Source organism: Cardiocondyla obscurior, linkage group LG01, assembly GCF_019399895.1.
Source record: "Cardiocondyla obscurior isolate alpha-2009 linkage group LG01, Cobs3.1, whole genome shotgun sequence".
Lineage (NCBI taxonomy): Eukaryota > Metazoa > Arthropoda > Insecta > Hymenoptera > Formicidae > Cardiocondyla > Cardiocondyla obscurior.
This window is the reverse complement of record NC_091864.1, coordinates 3,344,535-3,370,842: the sequence shown is the minus strand read 5'-3', so window position 1 is coordinate 3,370,842 and position 26,308 is coordinate 3,344,535. Positions and strand designations below refer to the sequence as shown.

At 46.5% G+C, this 26,308-nt stretch overlaps 1 protein-coding gene across 4 annotated transcripts in view; it reads left to right on the top strand.

The window, feature by feature from the left end:
• The window catches only part of Sema1a (semaphorin 1a), a 205,513-nt gene that overhangs the window by 168,209 nt on the left and 10,996 nt on the right, over positions 1-26,308 (top strand). For all 4 annotated transcript variants that reach the window (XM_070674877.1, XM_070674859.1, XM_070674869.1 and 1 more), the window contains exons 2-6: positions 17,671-17,767; positions 19,860-20,269; positions 23,863-23,951; positions 25,405-25,546; positions 25,933-26,281. In XM_070674877.1, coding sequence (XP_070530978.1) covers positions 17,671-17,767; positions 19,860-20,269; positions 23,863-23,951; positions 25,405-25,546; positions 25,933-26,281 — 1,087 coding nt within the window. The remainder of the gene's footprint in view (positions 1-17,670; positions 17,768-19,859; positions 20,270-23,862; positions 23,952-25,404; positions 25,547-25,932; positions 26,282-26,308) is intronic.

Here is a 26,308-nt window from a genome sequence, read left to right as displayed (position 1 = left end):
ATTCACGTCTCGTTTTCGAAATAACGTATCACGTTTCAGCATGACGTTCATCCGTATTATAAGTAAAGCAAACGTACACGCTGATGCTCGAAAACGTTAAAACTTAATGTAAACTCTCGGAAGATTTTTCTTATATATATATATATTTTTTTTTAAAGCAATATATCAATTTATAATAGAAATAATATTTCGTGACTATATCGCGCGATAGCAACGGCGGCTTCGTCTCCGCTTTTTTTTTTCTTTTTCACGAACGAATAAAAAAAAAGTTAAATCCTTCGAGGTTTCCTTCTCAACATAATCTGTTTTACGCGGTGACCACAGTTTGGTGTCGTAATTCAGTAATAGGGTCTCTTCATTTTTATCGCGAAACGTCACGACACGGGCGCTCTATTTATTTGCGGTAAGTCGGTTAAAATCCGCGAAAAAGATTCGCTTTTATATACATGATCCTGGGCGATCGATGGTGGGTATCTCCTCGCGGGCAAAATAGCGGTTTTCGCCGAGAGAGAGAAAGAGAGAGGGAGAGAGAAACGGCGATGAGGCAGGGGGCAAGAGTGGTTGGAAGATTTTATCGGTGGCGTTAACGCCTCGCCTGCTCGTATTTTAATTAAGTCTAATTCAAGACTTGCGGAAGCTAGCGACTGGGTCGACTGTAAAGTGAAATAATGTCGGGCGCACCCGTAGCACCCCCTCTGCTCCCCCCCCCCTTTTCCCTTCGCCTTCTCCGTGGCCGTTCTTTCGCCACCTTTCCTCTCGCTGCCGTGCCCCCGCCGCGAAACGCGCCGAATTCATATTACGACAGCGCACACGATGACAGTAGCCGTCACGAAAGTAATGTATATTCATTTACACGTTTCCTCGGCGCGACGGGATAATTCCTCTCGACCCTCGTCTCTCCGCATCGCCGCACCGCGATCTTTCTCGCCCGGATTCCGCGTTGTAAATCGTTGTAATGCAAACAGTTTGTAACAATTTGGAGCGACCTACACAATTTCCAGGTTACTCGTGAACGTTGGGAGGGAGGGCGGGGGAGGAGGAGGATTGCTCGAATAAAAAGTATATGCAGGGGAGGTGATTGATGATCTCGATGATCGTAATTATCCGGTGGGATGGATGTAAGTTCGATGCAATCGAGAAGATGTACGAGGTGGTTCCCAACTATTTTCTTCGTAATAAAAGTTTGCAAAACGTGTCGGAGGGAGAATGATTTCGATAAATCAAACGTTGTTCTCGAAAGTAAAAAATAGGTTTTTTTTTTTTTTTTTTTTTTAAGTGCAAGCGGAATTCAGCCCGAGCAATTCGCAAACCGACGGTAACGATGGATAATTAAAAGGGACGGCCCATATCTTTCGGGTCTGAAGGACAGATTCTGGATGTATGCCAGATCGTCTCTCGATGTGCAATACTAGTTCCGCGCCAGAAACACGTTGCAATCGTTTATGAACAATTTCAAATCTCCTGCAACTTTCAGCGTGCTCGTGACACCGCCCGTCGTCTGCCCGTTAAAATTTCCGTAACAGTTACTGCGCACACAAAATAGTTTCGATATTACTCGACTGCGGAAGACGAGAATATCGTCAAAACTCATTCGCGGATAGTAATATACCGCGCGTCTAAAAAATGGAATTTTATTAAATGTAAAAGTCCACAGTTAAATGTATTTTATTTTATTTTATTTTATTTTATTTTATTTTATTTTATTTTATTTTATTTTAGTTTATTTTTTATCGAACTGATTCGTAAACATATTATTAAACGTTGATGAACAGACGCAGCATATTTTTAATAACATTAATCCTCGCGAAGATTCATCCGCAGCTTTGCGACGATTTAATATCTCGCGTATAAAATCAGACAAATAGAGGGAACGATTAGTTTTTCGATTAAAGTATTGTTATTTATGTTGCGACTCATTGAAGCTCGTTTTTATCATCGCGGATAATTCTTAGTGTCGCGGGGCATCTCCGGGCTTTGTGATAGTATTCTCAAACGCGTAATGTGCGAACCGACTCTCCGCGGGTGCGCTTTAAATTCTTTAAGGCGCCATATAAAAGCGGTCGGATGATACCAATGTGATTTACGTAGTTCGTTAGCTTGATTGCTCGGGAAAGGAAACACGGCCGCTGCGGAGAAGATACGCTCGAAATCTCCGCGTACGGGCGATCCGACGCTGCTCCGCGATTTGTAACCGACCGCGCGCGAAAATCTTAGGCGATTATCCGACGCGACAATAATCCAGGCGGGACCTTTCTACCCTCCCTCGCAAATTACATTCTGTAACTTTACGCCCGGCTCGCGAAATTTCCAAGTTCTCGCCACCGCGTGACGCAGGGAAATAGCGTGTGTCGTGGGTGCGTATCGCGCTACGTGGGCACGTGCTACTCGCGGTAATATTTACGTTCACGCGACGATCGCCGTGCCGCCGTCGCGAGCACCGGTCTCGCCTCGAAAATGACTTGATCACTCGCCGGACGCGATCGCGTGTCACTCGCGGTCGGTTATTAAGCGCGGAAAATGCACGGCTCGGTGGTTCGCATTATTGCGTCAACGAATTTTCTGCATCGTCGACGGGGACGTCTCCGGCAGGACCGGTTGACTTCGATGTCTCTCTGTGCGCGCAGCATCCGATATTTTTGCGACAGTTGTCCGTGTTACTTTAGCGAATTACCGGGCAGCCCGGCAGCGAAATGTACCCCGAGACATTGCGTCAAACTACCACGGGAATATAGCTAATCGATCGAATATTCAGATCTGCCCGTGCGAAACACTGAATAGACACGTATAGTCTTGTTATTTTAAGATATCTATCCCTTTACTTTGTTCGGTCAGTTAATACTCTAATTTATTCTTACAATTTTATTTCCGAGAAATAAGTTACGCTCTCTGTCCGTCCGTCTCTTTCCATTAGCTGTCATCGTATTGGCATTCTCATGCCGGTCGCGGCCGCCTCGATTATTGATTGCGTCGTTTGGGCAATTAAATCGAATTTTGACAAGGCTCCTCGGCGATTTATTTATTCAAGTCTGCGCGGCCTTCTGGAGTAATATCGTCTTATGACTGCCAATCAAGGGCGCGAACGCCAGGGGGAAAGCCCGAACGGGTTGATGTACGCGTACATACGTGGAGGCCAGCAGCAGCAGCTGTACGTGTGGCTATAGGAGCAATCCAGAGGGGGGTGGCAACGACTACAGCGCCGCTCTGCGGAGGGTTATTGATCGGTGTTGCCCTCCTCTCTCCCCCTCCTCCCCCGCCGCCCTTCCGTTCGCCTACCCTCTCTGAACCTGCCTGCTTTTCCTTCCTTCGTGTGCCACCGCCGCCACGGTGCTCAGGACCGACCCTAAGGGTCGCAACCACCCCCGCCGTTCCGTAACAAGGCTCTTTGCGCCCCTCCCGCCTCGCGGCATCGGCGGCGGGATGCACGCTCTTGTTCCCCCCTATTATTTCCACCGTGCCCTCTCTCGTCTCATAGTTCTTTTTGTCTATTGTCTTGTTCTTTTGTGCGCGTCTACTACTCGCCGTTCTACACTCCGATATAAAAATTCTCTCGTTCCGCGTTATTAAAGCCACACACCTCCACCCCCTCGGCCCCGCTTCGGCCACCCTCCGCGCGCGTGCGGCGTGTAAACTCGCGGGGCGCGGGTGTATTTCAGCGTATACATCAAGTTTTTCAGCGTAGATTTACTCCCCCCCCCCTTCCTCCTGGTATTATCTAGGACGCCCGGGCCGCAAATATTTCATGTGTACTTTAACCTCGTGCTTGTTCGAGAATTATTCAATATCGATCGAGTCGTTGTAAAATTGATTCTATCTATTTCTTAGTTGCCTCCGCGTGCGATGTCAACGGCACCCTATTTCGCGCGGCGATGATTATTACATCGCGCTGTTATTTTCTTTGGGTAAGCTGCTACGTTTTTTATCGTCGCTTCCTCTTATAAACTGATTGGAAAGATTATTTTAGAATCGCACGAGAGCTGATTTCCATCTCATTGTTGCAAGTTAGACGAAAGCGACTTCTCTACGTAACTAATATGTATACCTCTTTCTCTTCCTGGCAGATAAAATTTTACTGAAATATTATATATATTTATATGTGATAGCGCGATTTAAGTCGAGAGGCCTTGACCCGAATAAAAAGTGTTGCATCTTGCTTTTAATTTTATTTTTATTTGTATTTATATTCTCGACATGTACGTTATAAATTTATTAATTCAACGTTTGAAGCGTTTGAAGTATTTTAAATATTGAAGATCTTATTACCAATGTTCGATTTCAGGATAAAAATAGAGAGAAACTGAATTACTAATAATGAAGATCGACAAATGGCTAAATATGTTAAAAATTATTCGCCGGTTTTAGACAATGCGCATCGAACGAAACTGAAGCTTCTAATTAAAAATGTATTTTTCTATTGAATTTTAATTAGTCAACATTATTTCTTTGATTATCTTTTTATTTATTTATTTTATTTCTTTTTTTATGGTCGCGCTTTAATTAGAAAATTTAGAAAAATGTGAAAGGGAGAGGTATACGTATAACGTTGACGAATACGCTTTGCGATATTACATTGGAAGATATTCCACTGCAGTTGTGACAAAATCGAATTTCTTTTACTCTCGGGTCAATCGTTTAACCAATGTATTTTGACGCGCACCTACGTTTTCTTAACTTCGTTCTTTGTGAAGCCATCCGGGCTGCGGACGACCTTATTGGCGTACGTGATCCTGGCGTACGGAAGCCGAGACACATTCTGTCGCACTTCCCGAAGTTCTCCGCGATCCAATTTACGAATTGGGACGACGGTATACTTGGCCATCTACTTCTCCGTTCTCTCTTCGCTCGAAAGGACCGCCGACCCTTTTTTTTTTTTTTTTTTTTTTTCCTCAAATCTACACGTTTACCTCAATTCGCAACGGGAGCGCTTTTGATGTCCGTCTCGCACTAGCATTCGAGATGACGCGTGAGATCCTCGGCCCCCGGGGCTATCGAGATCGAACGCGATCGCTTTGATCGTATTCTTCAGGACAGCATTTTAATTCAAGGGGATATTCCACGAAAACACGCTGCGAATCGGCAGGACTCGTTTTGTCGCCTTTAGCTTCCGTCAGCTCTGTTTTTTTTTTTTTTTTTGTGCCTTCTCGCCGCGAATATATCTCGAGGCTTAAGAATCGCTCCGAAATCTCCAAAATCCATGAACTGTAAAAATTTTCAAGAGCTTGAAAATTCCGTGAATATACGAAATCTTATCTCGAGATCGAGAAGTCGGTTGTGTAACATGAAAGTATTTACTATAGGAATACGTTGTAATCACGAAAAGATATCGTTGGAGGTTCCACGGTGTAATAAAGAATAAAGAAGAGAGGGGGAAAGGGGCAAACCTATTATTTTGTTCCCTAGAATCTAATAATCTCTTCGGGAACTACGCAAGTTTAGAGAGAAATATACGAATCGTTTTTGTACGAGCAATTTTACTTTCCAACAACTGAGTTTCTAAACTAAAAAGTGTTACGCAGTTAGGGGAGCTAAGCAATTTGAACTGGGAGAAAAAAAAAAAAAAAAAGGAAAAAGTTGAAAGGCACAAAAGAGACTTAAGAAAACGGAAGTAACAAGCTCAGGAATTTTCGAACGCCGCGGACCTCGGGTCCCTTCGTGATCGTCGCGGAATCGCGCAGTTTATACTTGTCGCAGTTAGAATTTAGGGATTGCACCTCCCCGTGGTGCAATTTATAAATTAGCGCGATGAGATCCGGCAGCTGGTAACGGGGCGAGACAGTCCGGCGGGGTCGGACCTTCGTCTTTTCCCTTTGACGTTCCCTGGTACGCGGCCGATGCGCACGTCGGACGTGCGCCGGATAAAAAATTCCAGCCGCGAGTCGTGCGCGGTTAGTTGCTTTAATAGAATTAAACTTTAATTCGTTTAAGTTACGGCGGCGGAATTAATGCCGTGTTTCGCCGAGCTACGGCTCCGGCCGCGCCTTTTACGCGGCACGTAAGTTCCTCTCTCGCGAGATTTCGTTTCCGCGCGCTCTCGCGCATGTTTATCTCAATTTTCGCTTGGATTACTTTAATGAAGTAATTAACGTTTCTTCGATTTCTCCCGCGATCCGGTAATCCGAATATTCGAGTTCATTAGCTCTTACGCTGCTGCATCTGGCGTCTCCCCCTTCCCCCCGGTCCCCCGCCTTCGCTCTTCGAAGCGTGTTTCTCCACGGCGCCGGACGATTTCCGCGGCCCTTTCTTCCGTATCCAATTTACAAATTGTGAATCCCCATTCTTATATCGCTTTTCTTCAATTTGTAGCAACGCACCTTGAGAGTACGCAGAGGCAGGCGCGAATGAGACACGCGGGTGGGGAACGAAATTCGACGATGCCCCCTTGTTATTCTCAGCCAGCATCGTTTTTACTTTGCAGAATACTCCATTGAAAGTGCAAAGCTCCCTTGCCGTTGCGATTCTTCTCTTCCGACGATATAACGCAATTATAATATTCCCAGTTCCTCGCAGCGCGCGTCTCGAATTAATCCCCGGGTCAATTTTAAATGTCGCGTCAAATGATATTTTGAAAGCCAACCCGATTTTACTAATTTGCACGATCGCTGACAACACAGAGTGTTTGTTTTTCATGTTTTATTTTATCCGGATAGCGGATAACTTTATATATTTCTGATTACATAATATTATTATTACAGTCACGTTAAATGAGCAATTTTTTTTTTTAATTTACTTATCGTCCCATAATTATTGTTTTCGCGTAAAACGAACACCCCGGTGCTGGAAAACCGGGGGAGGATCGAGTTTTGTAGTAACGGCGAATAATAGAATATTTCATTCCCCGCGGTTGCTCCGAGAATTGCAGCGCTGAATATGAGCGAGCGGGCATATATGTATATATATATATATATATTTTTTTTTTTTTTTTTGACCCCGTGTAATAATCACGTTGATTTTTACGTATTTTACACGGAGCTGCGTAACCGGATACGTACGAATTTCGTGGCGGTCGCTGGGTGTTGTTTTGCATATTCTATTGTTATTTCGGTATTAACGAATTTAAAACTGAAACGACGCGCGTGCGGCCTTCCTGCTTTGGGATTTTCAGCGCGGGTGGGAGATGAAAGGGCGATCCCTTTTAGAGCGAACGTCGGACTCCCCAGTGTAATACGAACTCCACCGTGAAACGTAGAGTTTCATATTTCATTTGGCGCACGGAATACAGAAAAATATCAGCGGTGAATCGCCGCTAGTAATATCCGCGAGCGATATCGGCGTTACCGCCTCATTGCCTAATGCGTCAATTAGAATTTTCGTTAAAATACAATTAGGATAGGATTTCATTGTTCCCTTTGCTGAAATAAATCGTTGCGCAAGTGTTTCGAATAGATACTTTGGTAATTAATATCGCACGAGATCTTAATGAAAGAGCAATCGAGTAACAATTGGAAAGATTCTTTTGAAGCTGTCCTAATTTTTTTTTCTCTCTTTCTCTCTCTCTCTCTCTCTCTCTCTCTCTTTAAATTAGCCGCTTATAATTTTACGCTTAACGTTCTGTTTATGTTTCTTAAATAAGCTTTTCAATTTTCCGCGTATCCCCCGTGTATACTCTTGCAATACCGCATCGTGTATCGCTAATTACATCTCTCTTATTTTCGTTTTCCGTAAATTAAAACCCTTTTAATCTCCCGAGTATCACCCCTTTTTAACTCCGCCGATGCACAACGGGGCTGACGTATCAAGTATCGTACCGGTTTCGATTCGCGGCCCGGAGACAAGTCGACTCCCTCGACGACGATGGATCGGGTTGTCGTCGGCGGGATGGATTATCGAGCCGCGCCGATAAATTATAGAGGGGAATTTCGCGGAGGGCGCAACTACGGCCGAAGTGCTCAGCCAAAGGACACGAAATTTTTATCGCCTCGGCCGTCGTAAAGAGCATCTCGTAAAGTATTATTGCCTCTCGGACGTGTAATGCAGTTAACTTTTACGCGCTGCACGTTCCCCGATGCAGCGGCTTGACGCGAAAACGGAGAATCGACCGCGTGTCGGACGCGAGCGGAAGCCGTTATTTGCATAATTATCTCGCGCAGTTGTTGTTCGCGCTTTCGGTGCAACGATAATGCCCGTAGCATTGGTTTATACGGTGTAATTATCATCGGCGAAGTTTCACGCTCAGTTTCGCTCGCGCAGTTAACGCCAAATAATCCTCTCTTGGAGGAAAAAAAAAATTTTTAAGGGAGGGACATCCCACCCAGTGCCGTTCGAGCGATAGCGAACGACGGTCATCTTCGCGACAGTCCGCGCGGACTTTCTTCCGAAGCTCCGATCGATTAATGATAATTCCGTTAATCTGCGTAATTTATGGCTTTCATCTTCGGCAACAATCGCGTTAAATTAAGCGTCGCTGGGTAGATCAGCGCGATCGGTGTTAAATCGCTGGCTGCAGGAAACGCAATGGATTGTGAAACAAAAAAAAACCGAAAAAAAAATAGAAGGGGGGTGGGATTGCGATACACTCTCGCGAAAACGAAGCGCCAATCGCTTACGTCAATTACGGGAATCGACGGTGCTTACCGGGCGAGTTGTTACATTAACGCGGAAATATTGCCTCCGTTTGCGAGCGATACGCGCTGCGCCGGAGGTTTCATTTATTTTTCGAACCTCTTTCCGGTTGCAGCAAGCCTGCGTGCGCATTTTCTCTCCTCTCTTTTTCTCTATATATATATATATATTTTTTTTTTTCTTTCTCTGCCCCATTGTCACTTCTTATTTTTCTTTTTAATATTCCCGTTCGTTCATGCGCAACATCCGTTTATTCGCTAATTAATGGTACGTCCGCGCTAGTATCCGGAAACTACATCGCGCTGTATATGTGCCGTGTAGTACGTAGTAATAGTAATTATATATCATATTTTACATAACATATATGCGCACGGGCATGCACACACTTTCTCGCTCCCTCTCTCTCTCTCTTGCTCTTTCTCTTTCTCTCGGAATGAAACCGAAGAGCGCTCGAGGGCATATTTTCCTATATTCCTAGTTATAACGAAGTTATATGCGAAAAATAAAACCGCGCGCAGCTTTGTTCGTAGTCGCATAATTCATATTCATAAATTCAATTATATATCACGCTTGGCTCGAAGAATTATTTTCGCGCAAATAATCCCCGACAGGTCGCGGGATGTCGGTTGAATATTATATTTGTTTTTCGTTATTGACGGGCGATTTCGGGCCGCTGCGCGGGTGTCGCGTTCGTCGGGCAAGAATCGCCCCCTCGGTTTTAAAGCGATATAAATGTTAATTCGCCGCGATTCGTTTCTCGCGGCCTTATTCCGTCTTAAACGGTTAATCGTCGGCTAATGACTCCTGCCGGGGCCTTTTCACCGTCCGCCCGTTTCCCTGATGCCGATAGTATTAAACTAAACCGTCGCGCATAATTCGCGACGATTACTCGATCTCTCTCGCAGCTATCCACCGAGGCGTTTATTCCCAGCCGATAGCGCAAAAGTAGATAGCGGCAAATTGGAGATAACATTTCTGCATAAACTTTGCATTGAGATTAAACGAACGCCAATTCGCCCGATAGATTTTATCCCTCGAGAGCTGGAAACGAGAATAAGGGTGCGGGGGAGAGGAAAAGTACAAAGCGGGGTGAAGGGGAGGGAGGGGGGGAGGTTAGGGAGAGGCAAGCGAGGGACGATATCAAAATGGACTTATAGGTTGAATTAACCGGATTCGCGCGATAAATTAGCTCGGTATCGGAAGGCAGGAATGACGAGAGGGAATTAAAGTGCAGAAACGAAATAATGTAGTACCGATTACCGCGCTTCGCCGACCCTCGATGAGATTCTGATCGAGTAAAGTCTATTTATTTTACGCCGAACCGTCGAGCAGCTATCCCCGGCGTAACGGTGGCGCGGCAGTTATCGGACGACTAGCGAGGGACGTTTAACGGATATCAAGACTGATGCGCCTCCGTAAATTGGCGACGTAATTATTATTGTTAGCGCGAACGCGCGGACGAACTCCTCGAGAGCTCATAATGCAATCCGCATTCTCTCGAAGCGCGTTTGCACGCCGCTGCTCAAGAAAATTACATTTGTCGCAACCGTAGCAAACGGGAGCGATTGTGCACCGCCCGTGCCTCCGTTCCGCTCGCCGTGTTATACCAATAAACAGAGACGACGCTGCCTGCTAACAAAGCTAATGCAACGGAATTATCCAATAGTTAGTTAACGTAATGTAGCAATAATATAATTACTACCTCTGTCTACGTTTGCTGTTGCGTAAATCGCCATGTTTTATATGATATCTATATTACCTGTCGGAACCTCCGCGTGCATACTTTTAAAACGGAACAGATTACTCCCCTTTCTTCTTTTTTTTTTTCTCTCTTTTTTTTTTTTACCGTTTTATTATTATTACGTTATTCCATGAAATCGACGAGAAATAATAGCGCTGCAGTTGAATTAATTGTTCGCGTGTCATTAAAATATCACGGGATATCTTTTTTCCGTACCGTCGCGGTATTCGATATTTTCGTTGTGTAAGCCGATTTCGATTCGCGTTTACGCGTCTCGTTTTCGCTCCGCTGTCGATTAAATCAGTAAAATAATCAATCTGAAATGAATATACTAATACATCTCTAAATGTATACATATATTTAAAGTCCCATCTAAGATACCTACATACGTATGTAGTTCAATACTGAAAGTGATTAAACGTAAAACGGTCCTTTTCAACGCAGGAAAGAGAACAAAAACTAAAATAAAATAAGTGGCGCGCGCTTTGTAATGTTCTAGTATTGATAAAAAGAAAGGATTTTTTTTCTTAACTTCTTAAGGTTTGCCGTTTCAACTCTTGTCGGAGAATAGTTGCAGTTTCGTCCCGTTGTTCGCTCGGCGCATTCTTTCCTCCGTCCCCTTCTAGTTTACATCGCTAACGAGAAGTACAATCGAGAGATACTTCTACTCCTCGGCCCCGGCTACGGACGTGTCGCGAATCCGTCATTATTCACGGATTCCTCTCGGACAAGAGAATATTATCTCTCCCGCCCAATCGTTCGTTACGCGGCTCTCAGAATTCGGGACTGTAAAGATACTTTTTCCTTCGTTAGTCCTTTCTCGCGCCGCGAATAATTATTTCTCGAGACGCTCGGCATTAATCCCGCTGTAGTTTCTCGCGGAAAAGCTTTTCAAGGTTGTATCGCCGCGCCTCGTAATTTTCTTTTTCTTTTTTTTTTTCTTTGCGGAACATTTTACGCCAGCGAGCGATTTAGAATCGATCGTGGTTGCTTTTACTTCGATTGTAATTAAAAAAAAATTTTTTTAGAGACGCTCTAAACTCGGTAGGAAGTTCGTGAGTCTCGCCTCTGCGCGCAAAGACATTTAAATTGGACGTGTAATTACAGCTGTGGATTTGAGTTCTTAAATCTTTCAACATCCCGCACGCCCGCGTGACATTCTTTGTATTGCCGCCTCTATATCCGGATTGTCTTGTCTTGAAAAATCAGTTTCAGCCGATTTGAATTTTTCAGCCGCTTATTTTCCAGCCGCGCGCTGTCCCGCGCGCGCTCTACGTTTTTCCCGTCCGGCTTTTCTCTTCCGCGGTCTCTCGTGGGATTATCTCGCCCAAGAAGGAGCCCGGTGTTGTCCCAACGAAATTGAAGTGCACCCGGCAGGCTCGGCTAACACGACGTAGACCGCGCGTAAAGGGACATTTCGCGCAGCGGTCCGAGAACAGTAAGAGTTCCACAGGCCGGGGAGGTTATTTTTCGCAAAGCTCGCTGTGCTCCGGACGTCCCACTGCGCGCGTTTTTCGATGTAAATCGAGATGTGCCGAGCACACGTAAAAACCCCTTTTAATTTAATAAAGAAAGGAACGTTCTTCACATTATTAAAAATGCGGAAATATGCGGAACTAGATAACGCACACATTAGAGTAAATATATTATTTATACGTCGAATTAAATTAAAACGAGGGAAACATCTGCTTTAATTTGCTCCTAAATAGAAAACATTGATCAATATTATAGTTGATCAAATTTATCGAATCGAGATCGGTTGCTGCTTTATTTCTCGGGATTTTCACGTGATTATTACTGTCACTAATAATAGCAATAATAAATGCAATTAACAACGCAACGTGCAACACATTTTAAACTTATTTAGCTGTAAATTTCTCAAGCTTCTCGAACCGAGTACGTCTCGCGAGTGATCGTTACGGCGATCCAAGCGAATTGGGACGAGGTCTGCAATATTTATCACGTCCGGCGTTTCCACGGCGCTTTGAAATAGTTATAAACCTAATGTCCTCGGAGGTAAGACCTCATCCGATTCGAGCGAATTTTCACGACTCGGAGTTGATTCGTGCTCGGCCGCAAAGGGTGGGAGTTTAATCGCGAATGTTACGTCCGAAAGTGTGACTTAAGCTGAGGGCTTTTTTTTTTTTTTTTTCTCTCTCTCTGCCGGTGTCCAGCTGCAATAAAACGCCCGCAGGTAAGCTGGTAGCCGAGTTGACAGTGTCGTTCATTAGTCACAGTTGAACTCGTGTCTCGAAGTCCCCGAGTGCTTTCACGTACGCTAACGTTTGTGTGCGCGTTCGCGTTACGAACGGGAATCGACAGCTACGAAGCCGTTAAAAAATAATGGCTGAGCTCGGGGCTCACCCCGATGCCAACCGGGGGCACCCCAGGCACGTGCGAAACTTTAATGACTCTCGGAGCCGGAGACGTTACATCGAAAGCGGGGGCCCTCAACGGCGCGGCCGATTCCCCCCTTTACCTCCCCCCGATTTGCGTCCACTTGTGTGGCGTACCGCGCGAGATAATCCGCACTTCCGAGGGTGAGAAGAGTTTGACGGCCGCCGCAGTTGATCGCCGCGATCTCGATTGGCACGCCGCTGAGAGGCCGGAAATTAGGTCTCCCGCGTCGTCGCGTGTGGCACACGTGCGTGCGTTGACGTGCGCTCGGATCAGCACGTGACGGTACGCGACTCGTACTGACTGCGTGTCAATAATGCGGTTACGTTTCTTAACTGAAGTTGAAATGACACCGGCGCGTCCCCCGGTTATTTTGATGTCGCATCCAATATCGCTGTAGCCTCGGCTTCGCCTACGTATGATTTTCGCGGTGATAATTTTTACCAAGTTTCGATATCCTTGGGACTGCTAAAAATTTTATCACGACGTTGATCGTATATTGAAAAGCAGATACGGCATTTGCTGCGACGAGCGGCGACGGCGGTTGGCGTACATGACTTCTGCCTTTCTCGGCCGCCGAGTAAGGGAGATGTAGTAGTAGTTCCCTCCTCAGTCCTCTGTGACCGGTGCTCCGCGACATATCTACACGTGCGCTTCGTGTGAGATTCGACGCACTCCAAGATCACGTACGCTAGCCGCCGTCGCGGCACCACGAACGCCAGTCCTGACGGCGAGTGTACGTAACATCCGATATGTATATCCGCTCGCGGCGGCTTGTAATCGGTCGGCAGAATCGATATTCCGCGACTTTTCCGCCGTTGATGGCCACGTCGATCCGAGCCACCGACCGCCAATCTTGAACACATCAAACTGGCCGAGCTGTCACCCATATCATTTAACCGCGCGGCGCGTGCACCGTTTCGCGTCAGCTGGTATAACTGACGGAAGATGCGCGAGCGTCCCGTGATCGACGTCGACACGCAGGAGTGGCCCGGTCTTAACGCAGGAACGATCGTGCGTTTAATTGCCATTTCACGAGCCGTTCCGTCTTTCTTGATAAGCAATCCGCCCACCAGTCACGGACATTCACGCGCCATCGTTTACCCCGTGAAACAACCCGGGCTCCCTTTTACCTCTCTCTTTTAGAACACGTGATAAATATGGTCCTCTCTCTTTCTCTCTCTTTCTCTTTCTTTCTCTTTCTCTCTCGCGGTACGCCGTTGTTCCTGCCTACACTTCGTACTGCGAAAACGGTCTCCGGCGAAGTTCGATCTGCGAAGTTTGACGGTCGAGTCGTAACTTCGGACACGTTCAATATTTTCGAATCGCGGAGCACTTGCCGGTTGGCTCCGAGGAACTTATATATGTGATTTGTAGAAACGGTGCCAGGGCTCGGACGGTAGACCGGATAAATCGACTTCGGTCAATTTTTAAGCATTCGAGGAACAATCGCGGGACTCTCAGAGCGCGGTTTCGATAGTATCTCCCGGCCACGAATTTCTCGATGAAATATTGGCTCCCCAGTTATCGGTTCCGCGAAGATTGTTATTAAATTCATGAGGCGACATCGGCCGTTATATATATTTATGAAAAATCTGGCCGCCGCTGCGGGGAGATTCTTGGCGCAACGAAATCATTCGTGCTCGGTAAACGAATGAGAATAATTATTTGCCGGGCAAGGTATCGGTCCCGAAGCGATGATTTCTCTCGTCGTGTTCCCTCTACATATCTCGTAGCACAAGTTTTTGTGCTTCGTTGGCAGCGGCGTGAAAGCCGATACATGTCCGCGGCTTGTATTTTGTATCGGCTTTCACGAATATCAGAGCGTCTCTCGTTGCTCGAAACTTGACGTTAACCGCAAATGGCTGGCAGATGCGAAGTTCCACCATTCGCCCGGCGGGACGGCGGAACAAAAGCAACGACGGAGAAAAGGACGAGGAACGAGGACGAATTTCCTACGGTAATGGGGCTCGTATTGCGTGTCCTTTCAATCGGGAGGTTTTCACTGATCGTATCGAAGAACGACGTTTCTAAAGAGCTAGTTTCTATGGGTACCGCGATCACTAAAAATGTATCAAGAGATATGCTTGCCATTTACAATTTTTTTTTCTTTTTTTTTTTAACATTAATATAAAAGTATTTCGAATGCATAACATTTTACACACATTATTCATATGTATATTGATACATTTAAAACGTGGCCAGCGTTAGCTCGCGGAACAAATATATTTCCGATAAGGAACAAGAATTGACCGTGATATAATTGATATTCGCGGAAATATCCAAGCTGACATTTAATTGCTGACTTAATAAAGATCCTTTTTTTACGGATCGCTAATTATTTATCTGCCCGTGCTGCCCTTTCGCGAATGAGCAAGTCAGAAATTTCTAAAATCCGTTCCCCGCCGCCGAGGGGCGGCTGCTCTTCTTCGGCTCCTATCTTGCGCCGACACGCGACTGGAATCGAGCGGCTAATTTTGGAAAGCGATAACCGGACCGAGCCTCGGAGTTGATAGGAGTTACAGGACGCACACACTCGGTCCGTTTAATTCCGAAGGCAATCAGAGAAAGAGGATAGGCGGTGGACGCTTCTATCTAGCTATCCGTCGATCTATCGCGCCGTCCACTCTCCTCTCGCTCTCCTCCCCGCTCGCGTCACCGTCGGTCTCTCCGTATCAGCTGGATGCTCATCCATTTGACTTCTCTCTCATACCTCGCCGCGGCACGAACGGTAACGCTCGGCAGCGTGACGTTAATTCGTTTCTACGGCAAGATGTATGATGCTTTCGATAATAGCCTGCTTCGGCATTGCATCCGTTCATTGGCAGTGCTTCTGTTGCTCGCCTATATCTGACCGAAATTGCATGCAACTGTACGCGGGGGCGGCCTCTCCAACCCCCCGGCCGTTGAGATATCGATTGGCATTAATGCGTCCGATGATAGCCGCGCTCGAAAGATCTTTAACGTTTCTGCCCGGTTAGGGATTATACGGAAAATAATTCTTTACGTTTAGTATGTTATCTGCGAATGTTTTTTTTCTGTGGAATACGTAGGCAATTGCGAGGTCCATGTGACGCGTACAGTCATAGATAACGATAAAAAATGTCAATTACAAATATTTGTTAAATAACATTCGAAATGGTCGATTGGCGCACTTCGAATGTTTTAACAAACATTTGTGACTGTATGATCAGTAGCCGAGTGGTTACTTGCTGCGCGCATATATATCCGTGACTCGAATTACATAAATCAGGTAGAGGGTGGGTTCAGTGGTTGACATTGAGTGGCAGTTGAATGTGCAAAGCGCGGAATAATTATTATACGCATTCCAATAAGTGAGGTTCAAATGCGGACGTTTAATTACATTTAAATATGGCGCAATTAGCTAGATTATATAAACATTTATGTTTGTGTTGCAGCGCTTTTCAAATTATAGTGCGTTCGAAATGCTGCACCAATTGCCCAACAAACAATTTAAATATAAGTACGATTCGCGTTAAACTTTGCCTCGCCGCATCGATATAGCTGAATTTTTTTTTTTTTTTTTTGGCAAAGCTGCGAATAATTTACTTTGTTATAATTAATAAATGATGCGAATGTAAATTATTCCGTTCGAAAAAGTAAGGCAACTATTCTACGTGGACCGTTTAATCGCTGTCCTCATTTCTTGTCGCGGTTACGATTGGATGCACTTAGGGCGTCTGTATCTCTGGCCCAAATCGCAGCCACCGGATACACAAGCCTGATCTTTCACATTGAGTGACATCAGGATATGGGATCGTCTGATAATTACTCTTTTAATTATATCTGCCATTGGCATCGATCAATCAATGACATTGGAATCTCGCTCTTGTTGAAAGCTTTCAATTGATACTTATAGATTAAATGACAATCATCCGTCTACGTTTGCCTGCAAATACAGTATCGAAGATCGATGATCGCGATGTAATTCGGTGTTAGAAAATTTCGGAGCAGACGCAAAGAGATTTTTATATCGGTCGGCATTTTTTTTTTTTTTTTTTATACGAGAAAAAAAAAAGGAAAAAAAAATTCGCCCGGTACATTAGAACGTATGTTAAACGTTGAAGAAGATTTTTTACATGGATAAGATGTTCGGAATATTCCATCGACGTATGGTATATGGTTTCGTATTTCTTTTCAGGTGTCACGTGTAGCGATCTAATATTTAATAAGCCCCGTATTGCTTCCTCGCATGCGGCGCATGCTACACGCTGTCGCTGTGGCGATGCAATTTATGCATACGCTCCGAATTGCATGCACCGAATCCGAGATTACCGCGATCGTCATTGATTGCCCCGGAAATTTCTGCTTATTACACTCGAAGACCCAGTGAGGCGTTCATTAACGTTTCGCTTCACAGATGTTGAACGTGATTATTTCGTTGTCCGGAGGACCATGCGGTCGAAAGAACGCTGTGGGAAATTTAAGAGATTAAAACACAGAGGAACGACAAAATAGCAGTATATGTTACCGTAACGATCCTTCCGCGATCGCTGTTACTACATTACGCTTGAATTCAGCGAATATACCGAGAAAGACCGCGATACAGCTTTGCGAGCCATATTCAATGAATAATTAACGGATAATAGAGACGTTTCTCTCTCTATCTTTTTTTTTTATTTTTTTTAATTTTATTTTTTTTTTTAATCAACTGGTGAAGTTAAAGTAGACTATTCACAGTTGGCTCTTTAATGATCGATCGGCATTGTTCATCGGGTCCGCGGTCAAAAGGAAGCTTATTACGCTTATTAAAGCCAGTTTCCGGTCCTTCGTACCGGCAGGGGTGACGAGGGATGGGAGGGAGGGGGGGGAGAGGGAGCGAATCGTCGTCGACTGTCACAAAAGAGCAATGTCGATGACCGTCGACGGCTAATTAGATAGAATAAGGTAATTCCACTTTTCAAGCGGTAGAACAAAAACTAATCCCAAACCTTTTCTCTGCTTTTCTTTTCCAGGTGCGGAGGATGTGTTCAGGTTTACGGGAAACGAGACGCACACAGACTACTTTCGGCTGGTGCTCAGGGACGGGAACTATCTTCTGGTCGGCGGAAGGTAAATAGAGGATTCATTTGGAGCTAGTGCTTTAATTAAAGGGCCTCTCCTTCTTCTTCCACTTCTTATTCCTCTTCCCCTCGGTACTCCCGCGTCGTCTCCCGGAGCTTACCTCTCTCGCCCATCCATCTTCCCCACGTATCATGGCCCCGTTGCCTGCACGAGCGCCTTGCTCCCCGGGATCGACGCCGATCGTGAGACAAATCGGAGGTCGTGTAATACCTCCTGTAACATACGTTACGCGTAAACTTGTGTCGTCGCGTAAACCGAATACTCTTCTCCGCGAGACAGCCTTTTCAATCCGGCCCCGGGTGACTTCTCCCTAACGAGAGAGCGCGTTCTGGAATTCGGCCGTGCGCACGGCGGCGCGCGAAATATTCGCGAAATCTGCGCCCCGGCTGGAAAGCGCAAGTTTTTAATTTCGATTGAATTACGCCGTTGACCGTGAACGAGTTATTCCGGAATGCGGGCGAGACTTTGATAACAGGGCGATCGTTTTAATTGTAGAAATTAATCATGCGCGCATCACAGTGGACTCATTGGAATATCGTTAAATAATTATGGTTTTCCTGTTTGACAATGACGCTTGCTAATCGCATCGCGGTAACATGCAGCCTTCAAAACGCATTATTAAACGACGTGTACTGCACGTTGAATCGGCCATTTCGTTCTGCAATATTGATTGCGCGAAAGTATCGGGCAGACACTCCTGCCCAAACATTTCGAGTCTCGAGAAAATATCTTTAATATAATACAATTACATGCAATTTATGTGTCCCCCGTTTGTTAAAGGCCAGCAAACAATCAATTTTGTTTAATATACATAAACAAAAATTATTATGCAGCACTATACGCCGTAATGAGATAATTAATCACGTCAAACGCACAATAATAGATGTCACATTATCATGACTATTATTGTTCGACTGTATTCAATCGATTACCAACGAGCATCGTATTAATGAAATTCGCATCTCCGTCGTTTGTCAAAAATAAAGCATTGCTAAACGACTTTGCGCGTTAATCTTAAATACAAAATATTCTGCGTAATCGTCGATATATTACATAGAAACGATAAGCGATCCGCAGTATCGTATTAAGACATAACGAGTAAACGTAAAATAATTGCAGACGGATGGCTCGATATATAAATTGCATGTCTATATAAATGTGGGCTTTGGATTCGTCATTAGGGGACATATTCAAACAATTTGATTGTGCCCTCGGTCGATCGATGCGCGTTTCTTCTCTTTTTTTATTTATTTTTTTTAATATTTTTTTCCCTCTTTTCTCCTCCTGGTTCTCGGACATGGACGCAGATAAATCTATTCACGTTTCGCGTGCGCTGAATGCGCGCTGTTCCAACGTTGAAATCAGTCGGCAGAAGCGGCGATAATCAGGTCGTACGCGGATTAAACGCATTGTGCGTGAATGAACTCTGATATATATCCAGGCTCGTTCGTTATCGATCGGATTACACTAATTGCTCGGCCGATTTGCTGAGTTCCGCCGCCGCCGATGGGTTCGAAAATTTCCTTCTTGCACGTTACGCCGGTGTAACACGCCGGGAATACGTCCCCGCGATTGTCTCGCGATCGGTGCGCGGCGACGTAGACGTCGGATAGCGAGCGCGGAAGAATTCTTCCCCTTTAAAGTGCTCCAAGCATACGGCGGAGTGCTTAATGAAGAAGAGTTAACGATCGACTGCCGAAACTTTGCAAGCACCGCTTTTCCTGCTAAACCTGTTGTAACCAGACTGCCTTGGCTTGCCTCGCTTCGTTGATGTCTACTTTAGGCATCTAACTTGGAAACTTGGCAAAACTCTTTCCTCCATCCGGCGTGCATTAGAGAGGTCCTTGCGCTTCTTTGGTACTCGTTGCAACAATGCGAAAGATATCACTGGCCACGTCAGTTTAAAGAAGACTTTCGTAAGCGCGTTCTTTTTGCGGGCGTCTTCTTCAGTCGGGGAATGTATCGCGCCTCCATTGTAAAAGTTCGCGTCCGCTGTCCGAGATGCAACAGCAAACGGCGCGGTCGTGCGCGCGCCCCGAGGAATTATTTCTAAGCGAAGTGTTGTGTGATCTCGTTTCAGAAATCTCGTGCATAATCTCAGCCTGACAGACCTGACGGAGCAACAGAGGCTGACCTGGTACTCGACGGAGAACGACGTGAAGATGTGCGTCGTCAAAGGCACGCCCGAGGAGAACTGCCAGAATTACATTCGCATCCTGGTGAAGACCGGGTCGAGCAACCTCTTCGTGTGCGCCACGAACGCCTTCAAGCCCATGTGCCGCGATTACACGGTGCACGCGGGCAACTACACGATGACGAAGGAGAAGGGCGGCCAGGCGAAGTGCCCGTACGATCCTCAGCACAACAGCACCTTCGTCTACGTCGACGGCGAGCTCTACACCGGGACGGTCGCCGATTTCGCGGGCATGGACCCGATAATCTACAGGGAGCCGCTGCAGACCGAGCAGTACGACTCGATGAGTCTGAACGGTGAGTGAGAAGGCTAATCCAATCGTCAATTCTCGCCGTGGATGATTGATGACGCTTAATGATCGCGTTCTGCTGATTTACATTGAAAGTCGGCGGTTAATTCCGATCGCAACTCGGGATATCAATTTTCATTCTCGCGGCGCGCTTTTGCCATTAATTCGACACGGCGACAAGTGCGGTTTGAAGTCAGTAGTTAATGATCGAAACTCCGAGTATTAATTTTCATCGCGGCGAAACGGTAGATTATCATTATCGCGCCAAGTTGCGGGATTATCCCTAACGTGGAGCGTCTGGAACATGCGGATGTTATTTTAAAAGGCGGTTAATAATTTCCGACGTAGTTCGACGAAACAGGTAAATTTGTGGGCGGATTATAAAGATTTTCGAAATATTTTATATTCCGAAAACGTTCGTATTAGCTTGTTTGAATTATTTGTTATTCCTAGTATCTCCGATGCGATATCGAGGTTTCGCTGCAATATATATAATAGCGATTCTAAGAGTCGATAGATCGGATATCAATTAGAGCGAGCTAATTGGATGCGATAGATAGCTTATAACCCGCGATCCGATTAATTCAATCGTTACTTTCTAATTGCGAGGAGTTGTAGCGAAAGACCCGTTATTTGTATCTCCAGAAAGTTTGCGTTTCTGTATCGACTACTCAGTCCCGGCGCTTTGCGAACTCGGCGTTTCTTAACAATAAGACAATAGTCACATTTATCGAAAGTATCCGCGAAAGTTTACGAAAGAAAGTTAGCGGGATTCGCATTATCCAGAGAATCGAATAAGAAAAGTTGAGAGAGAGAGAGAGAACCACGCGGGTGAGTAGACCGCGATGATCCGATATTAAATAAAAATGATCAATAAGCTCCTCTCGGTGGAAACTCCGCGCGCGGGCGGAAAGGGAGCCGAACAGAAACGCGGGACTGCATGAAACTTCCCCGGGAAGCGGTGCCGCGCGGCCCGCTTATATTTCACGCGTTCCGCCAGGTCGCCACCGGGACTATTATCGTTCTCGTGCGCAACTTTAATCACGTCGTTTTGCCTGCGCCCCCGCCAACTTCTAAAATTATCCTATTAATATTCCGGCGCGACATAATTATTGTCCATTATCGAGCTCGTTACGCAGCCGTCAAACGTGATCCCTCCGCGGTCCGGCCGGCAGAATAAACACGTGTCTGAATGTTTGAAAATTGCGCGCGGCGACAGCTTCCGCATAATACACATTCCCGTGTCTATTAAAGTTCAACTGCGAGTTTGATTCAATATTTGCGCACCGAGTTTCCGGTCGGTGGCGGTGCGCGTCCCAGGTCGACTTTGAAAATCCGGGGCGGGCGCGCGTCCCGGGACCATTATTCGCGGAAATGTCGCGCGATCGGAGCCCCCGTTGTCCCACTCCCCCGCGGCACCCCTCGCGCGGGGGCACCCTTAATCCACACGGTGTAATTCCGGGATTAACCGTGCGTGTACGTGGTTCCCTAAGCTCTCTCCGGCGTCGTACTTGCTCCAAGATTATTCCGCGGATCTTCCGAGCTCGTGTAACGACGGGAGCAACGCGCGCGCGCCCATCGGCTCGAAATTTGCCCCGGAGATTGCAACGCGTCCCCGTTGCATCGTAATGCGAGCACGGTCTGCGGCGGTAGCACGAATATCGCTGGGTTAACTGCGTGATTTTTAACCGACAATATGTCGCTATTGTTTAAATCATGTCCGGTCAAATTGGATTCTATTCCGCTCGGTGTCCGGAGTTTTTACACGATTCCATATTTTTTATTTGGCTACGCCTGAAATATGTGAAAATACACCGCGCGAGGGCTTTTTTTTTTCTCTCTCTCTCTCTCTCTCTCTCGCATTTAACGAAATTTAAACACGATTTTAATTAACGCCGTAGACGTAACAGATTTTTATCGCGCTGTTTTTTATTTTTTTATTTTTTTTTTTATTTAAATATATAAATACGCGGCGCGGCGATTTCGCGGTTATTGGCGGGCTCTTTGTTCGCTCAACTCCGCATGTCATACGCGAGGCACCGCCCCTCTTTGTAGATTTAACAAATTAAAAACTGCTTCTCTCGACGTTATACCGCGGTGTATTGTGCGAAACTTCAAAGTGCCGTCTTCGTCGTCGCGGCGTTAAAATTGATACGTCACTTCGCCCGAGGCGGAGACGACGGGGCGCCTCCGGTCCACCCGGGGTATTTTAATTGAACGGTGTACGAGAGCGCTAATCAAGTTTCTCCACCCGTTGGACAATATTGATTTTCTCTCCGTCCGTCGAAAATTCAATTCCGTCCCGCCGCCGTTCCGCCGCGTCGCACCCTCGGCAAATCGCGAATCGAAAATCTTTGGCCGGGTAATTGTCGACCGGGCGCGGGAGACGGACCGCATCGTCTGGGAGAAGGATTTTTCTCTAATCGGTCGCGGAGGTAGAGTCAGTCGAGGAAGGCGAGACTCGGGAGAACGACGGAAGTGTGTTTCCCTTTCGTGGAGAAAAAAAAAAAAAAGGGGGCTTCGGTCTTCGCCGCGAATTTTCCGCGGCACTTTGTCTCGGCGGTCGGTGCAGTTAAGCCCGACGTGGGTCGCGCCGGAGGTGGAGAAGGAAAGGAAGGAAGGAAGGAAGGAAGCGAGCCCGCGACGACAGATAGCGGGAGAGAGAAGGAGAATGCGGGTGCCGGAGGAGAGCTCTCTCGCCAAGGGGCTGGGGGTAAAACGAGGAGAATTTATGGGGCGGAGAGCGACGGGTCGTTCGGATATACCTACGTGGCATGGCGAGATTAATATTACTTTATGAATCCTAAGAAGCTTATGAAAACCCTGTCAAGTTAATAAATCGATAAAGTTTTCTCACTTTATCGGGCGGTCGACCGGAACGGCGGGGCGGTACCGCGACGCGGCGGCGTTTTACCGGGCGACGGCGTTGAAGTAACCGAGAAAATAAAAGGGCTCCTTACACGTAGCCGGCTTATTGGCGATAGAAGGTGCTCGGTATATGCGTTACACGAACGCCGCGTGCATTTTGCACCGGCCTGATATATTATTAAACTCACGCGTTCGACTCGCGACCCGATCTCTCTTCGCGGCTCGGATCTTGCGTTTATTTCACCAATCGGTTAATCGTCGACAGCGAGGGGTCGATAAATTCAGGCCTAACGCGTCATTCGTCAACGGTGAAGGCCTCGTATGTCCCTAATCGCCAGTAATTGCGCTCAATTAATTACCACTTTTTATCGAAATTAATGGGACAATTAAGGAGGGCGTTTGTTAGCGCAAATAACCCATGCAGCTACGCAGTTGCCGCAACTTTTTGAGCCGCTCGTACGCCCGGGAATTAATGTTCCATCCCGCGACGTCGAGTAGAAACCGCAAGTTTTTAAATAAATCGCGCTGAGATTTTCTTTCCCACTTTCCCCCTCCTTCCTTCTTTCTTTTCCGGATACTGTATGAGCGTTGTCTGCTTTATTGCACGCCATCGATTGCGTTCCAGTAGGTGGTTATTACGTTCATTTATTTATAACGGGAATTTATGGCGCCATTTACCATCGCACGGTGGCAATAGCAGTTAGTAATAATGGCTACATATTCTAATTGCAGCGCCGAACTTCGTGAGCTCCATGTCCCAGGGAGACTTCGTCTACTTCTTCTTCAGAGAGACCGCTGTAGAATATATCAATTGCGGCAAGGTAAGGAATCGCCGGCGATTAATCGTCGCCCATATATCACCCGCGTGAATTCCGAGGGATCGAAAGAGGGGCCCGCGCGCGTAATTATCGGAATCGTCCGCAAACATCCGCGCCTCCAGAGCCCTTTGCGGCCCTACGTTACGCACCCGCGTCGGCCGCGGCGATAAAAATCGATCCTTCAATTAAGGGTAGCCGCCACTCGCTCGGACAGCATCAGTCCCCGCCCTCAACTTCCGCCACGCTATTTTTTCGCGCGGGTAAGATTTAATATTCCGCCGCGCGTTTATGGGGGAGAGGGAGGTGGATCGAAATTTGCACGATAAAAGCCAGACTGGCGACTATAAAAGTCCCGCTATCGCAACATTTTGCTCGGCGAATTAGCACACGGTCAGCGAACAACAATGGAGTGGAAGAAACCGCGTTGGATGGGGATTAAGTTACGCGGACCCGGATAACGCGCGCGAAAGTTTTCGCAAAAGTCGTCACAGCCGCGCGGTTACTCCTCCCCCGAGATTTTCTTTCTTTTATTTTTTATTATTTTTTTCTTTTTTTTTTTTTTTTTTCTTCAGGGCGAGTAAAGGCGATTATGATTTCCTCCATTCGTCGTTTCGCATTGAAAATCGGGCTTTCAGGAGCTTCGTTGCTCCTTCCCTTCGTTAGGCGGATATCCCTGGTGTCCGCGGCAAGGCGAAAGAGCCGCGAGTGTCGCACTCGCCGTGGACGAAGCTCTAGTTGGAGACCCGACCTATTGTCAAAGGCGGAGGTCTCCCTGCCGTTCTGATAATGACGCATAATTTTACGGCGAGCAGTTGAGTAAATCCGGACGGGGAAAAAGTTGAGACGTGGCATTGTGGATAAAGATTGCGACTCCTCCCGCGTGCAAACGTCTCGGGCGCGATTTTATACGATCCGGAATAAATTTATAATCTCGACGGAGCCGCGATAAATCATCCTGCGATCTTCAAAATCGCGCTTAAGTTCCGTTCCGTTCCCCGTTTTATATTCGCTTACGTGCTCGAGCACACGTTCGCGAATTCTACTTTAATTACAGGTCGCGATAAATTCCTCCCCGATACCACCCGCGCTCGTTCCACCCTCGCCCGTTTCACGGGGGTGTATTTTGCAAATCGCGTTTTTTTTTCTTTTTTTTTCTGGGAGTCACGGCGACGGTATATTTCGTGCAGAATGTGCTCCGGCGCAGAAAGTTACGCGCGATCTTTATGCGCTGCTTTGTGTGCCGCTCGGAAACGTGCGCGTCACTTTAATAGCGCGCGTAAAAGCCGAAACTAGATTGTCCTCGTTTGTTCGCTCGTCCTTTTTCTCTTCGTGACACATTTTTTGGAAAGGAAAAACGGAGGAGGGGAGGAGGAGGTGGATGGAAAATAAAATTTTCTTGCCTTATGGGACTCTTCCACGGTGAAATTTACGAGACGCAATTTTCGCCGTTTCGCAGGCCGTCTACTCTCGCGTGGCGCGAGTCTGTAAATACGACCGAGGCGGACCGCACCGTTTCCGTAACAGGTGGACGTCATTCTTGAAGTCGCGTCTCAATTGCTCTGTCACCGGAGACTTCCCATTCTACTTTAACGAGATACGTAAGTAGACGAACATCTCTCATGTGCCCTCAACGCGAGTTCTTTGATGCATCGCCATACGAAAACGTTAAACTCGTATTTGATTATTTTTTTTCCCATATTTGTTTTATAAAGAGATATAACTTATTTTTCAGCATTTTATATATATTTCATTAAAAACGTTTGCATTTCATAACCGTGTATATATATACACACACATATATATCAAAAACAATTTGCACAAAAATGTTTTCTCGTTTCTAATTAATTTTATGAAACTGATACGAGTATTTTTAGAAGCAGACGAGAGTCTGCAATGGATGCGAGATTAATTGTAGTCGTTACAGTGTTCGTGCATCCTCAGGGAATGTATGTTTCGAAGAATTTAAGAAATCTTTCTATCACAGAGTCAACGACCGAGCTGATATCGGGCCAGTACGGCGGTACGTCGGCCCAGCTGATTTACGGCACCTTTACGACACCGGTCAACAGCATAAGCGGCTCGGCCGTGTGCGCGTTCTCGCTGCAGGACATCGCCGACACCTTCGCCGGTAATTTCAAGGAGCAGAGCGCCCTGAACTCAAACTGGCTCCCGGTGCAGGACACGAAGGTGCCGGATCCGCGACCCGGTCAATGCACCAATGACTCGCGCACGCTGCCGGATCTGACGCTCAACTTTATCAACACGCACTCGCTGATGGACGAGTCGGTGCCGAGCTTTTTCGGCCAGCCGATCGTTATACGTACCAGTTTCCAGTAAGTAAAAACCGCTCGAGAACCGAG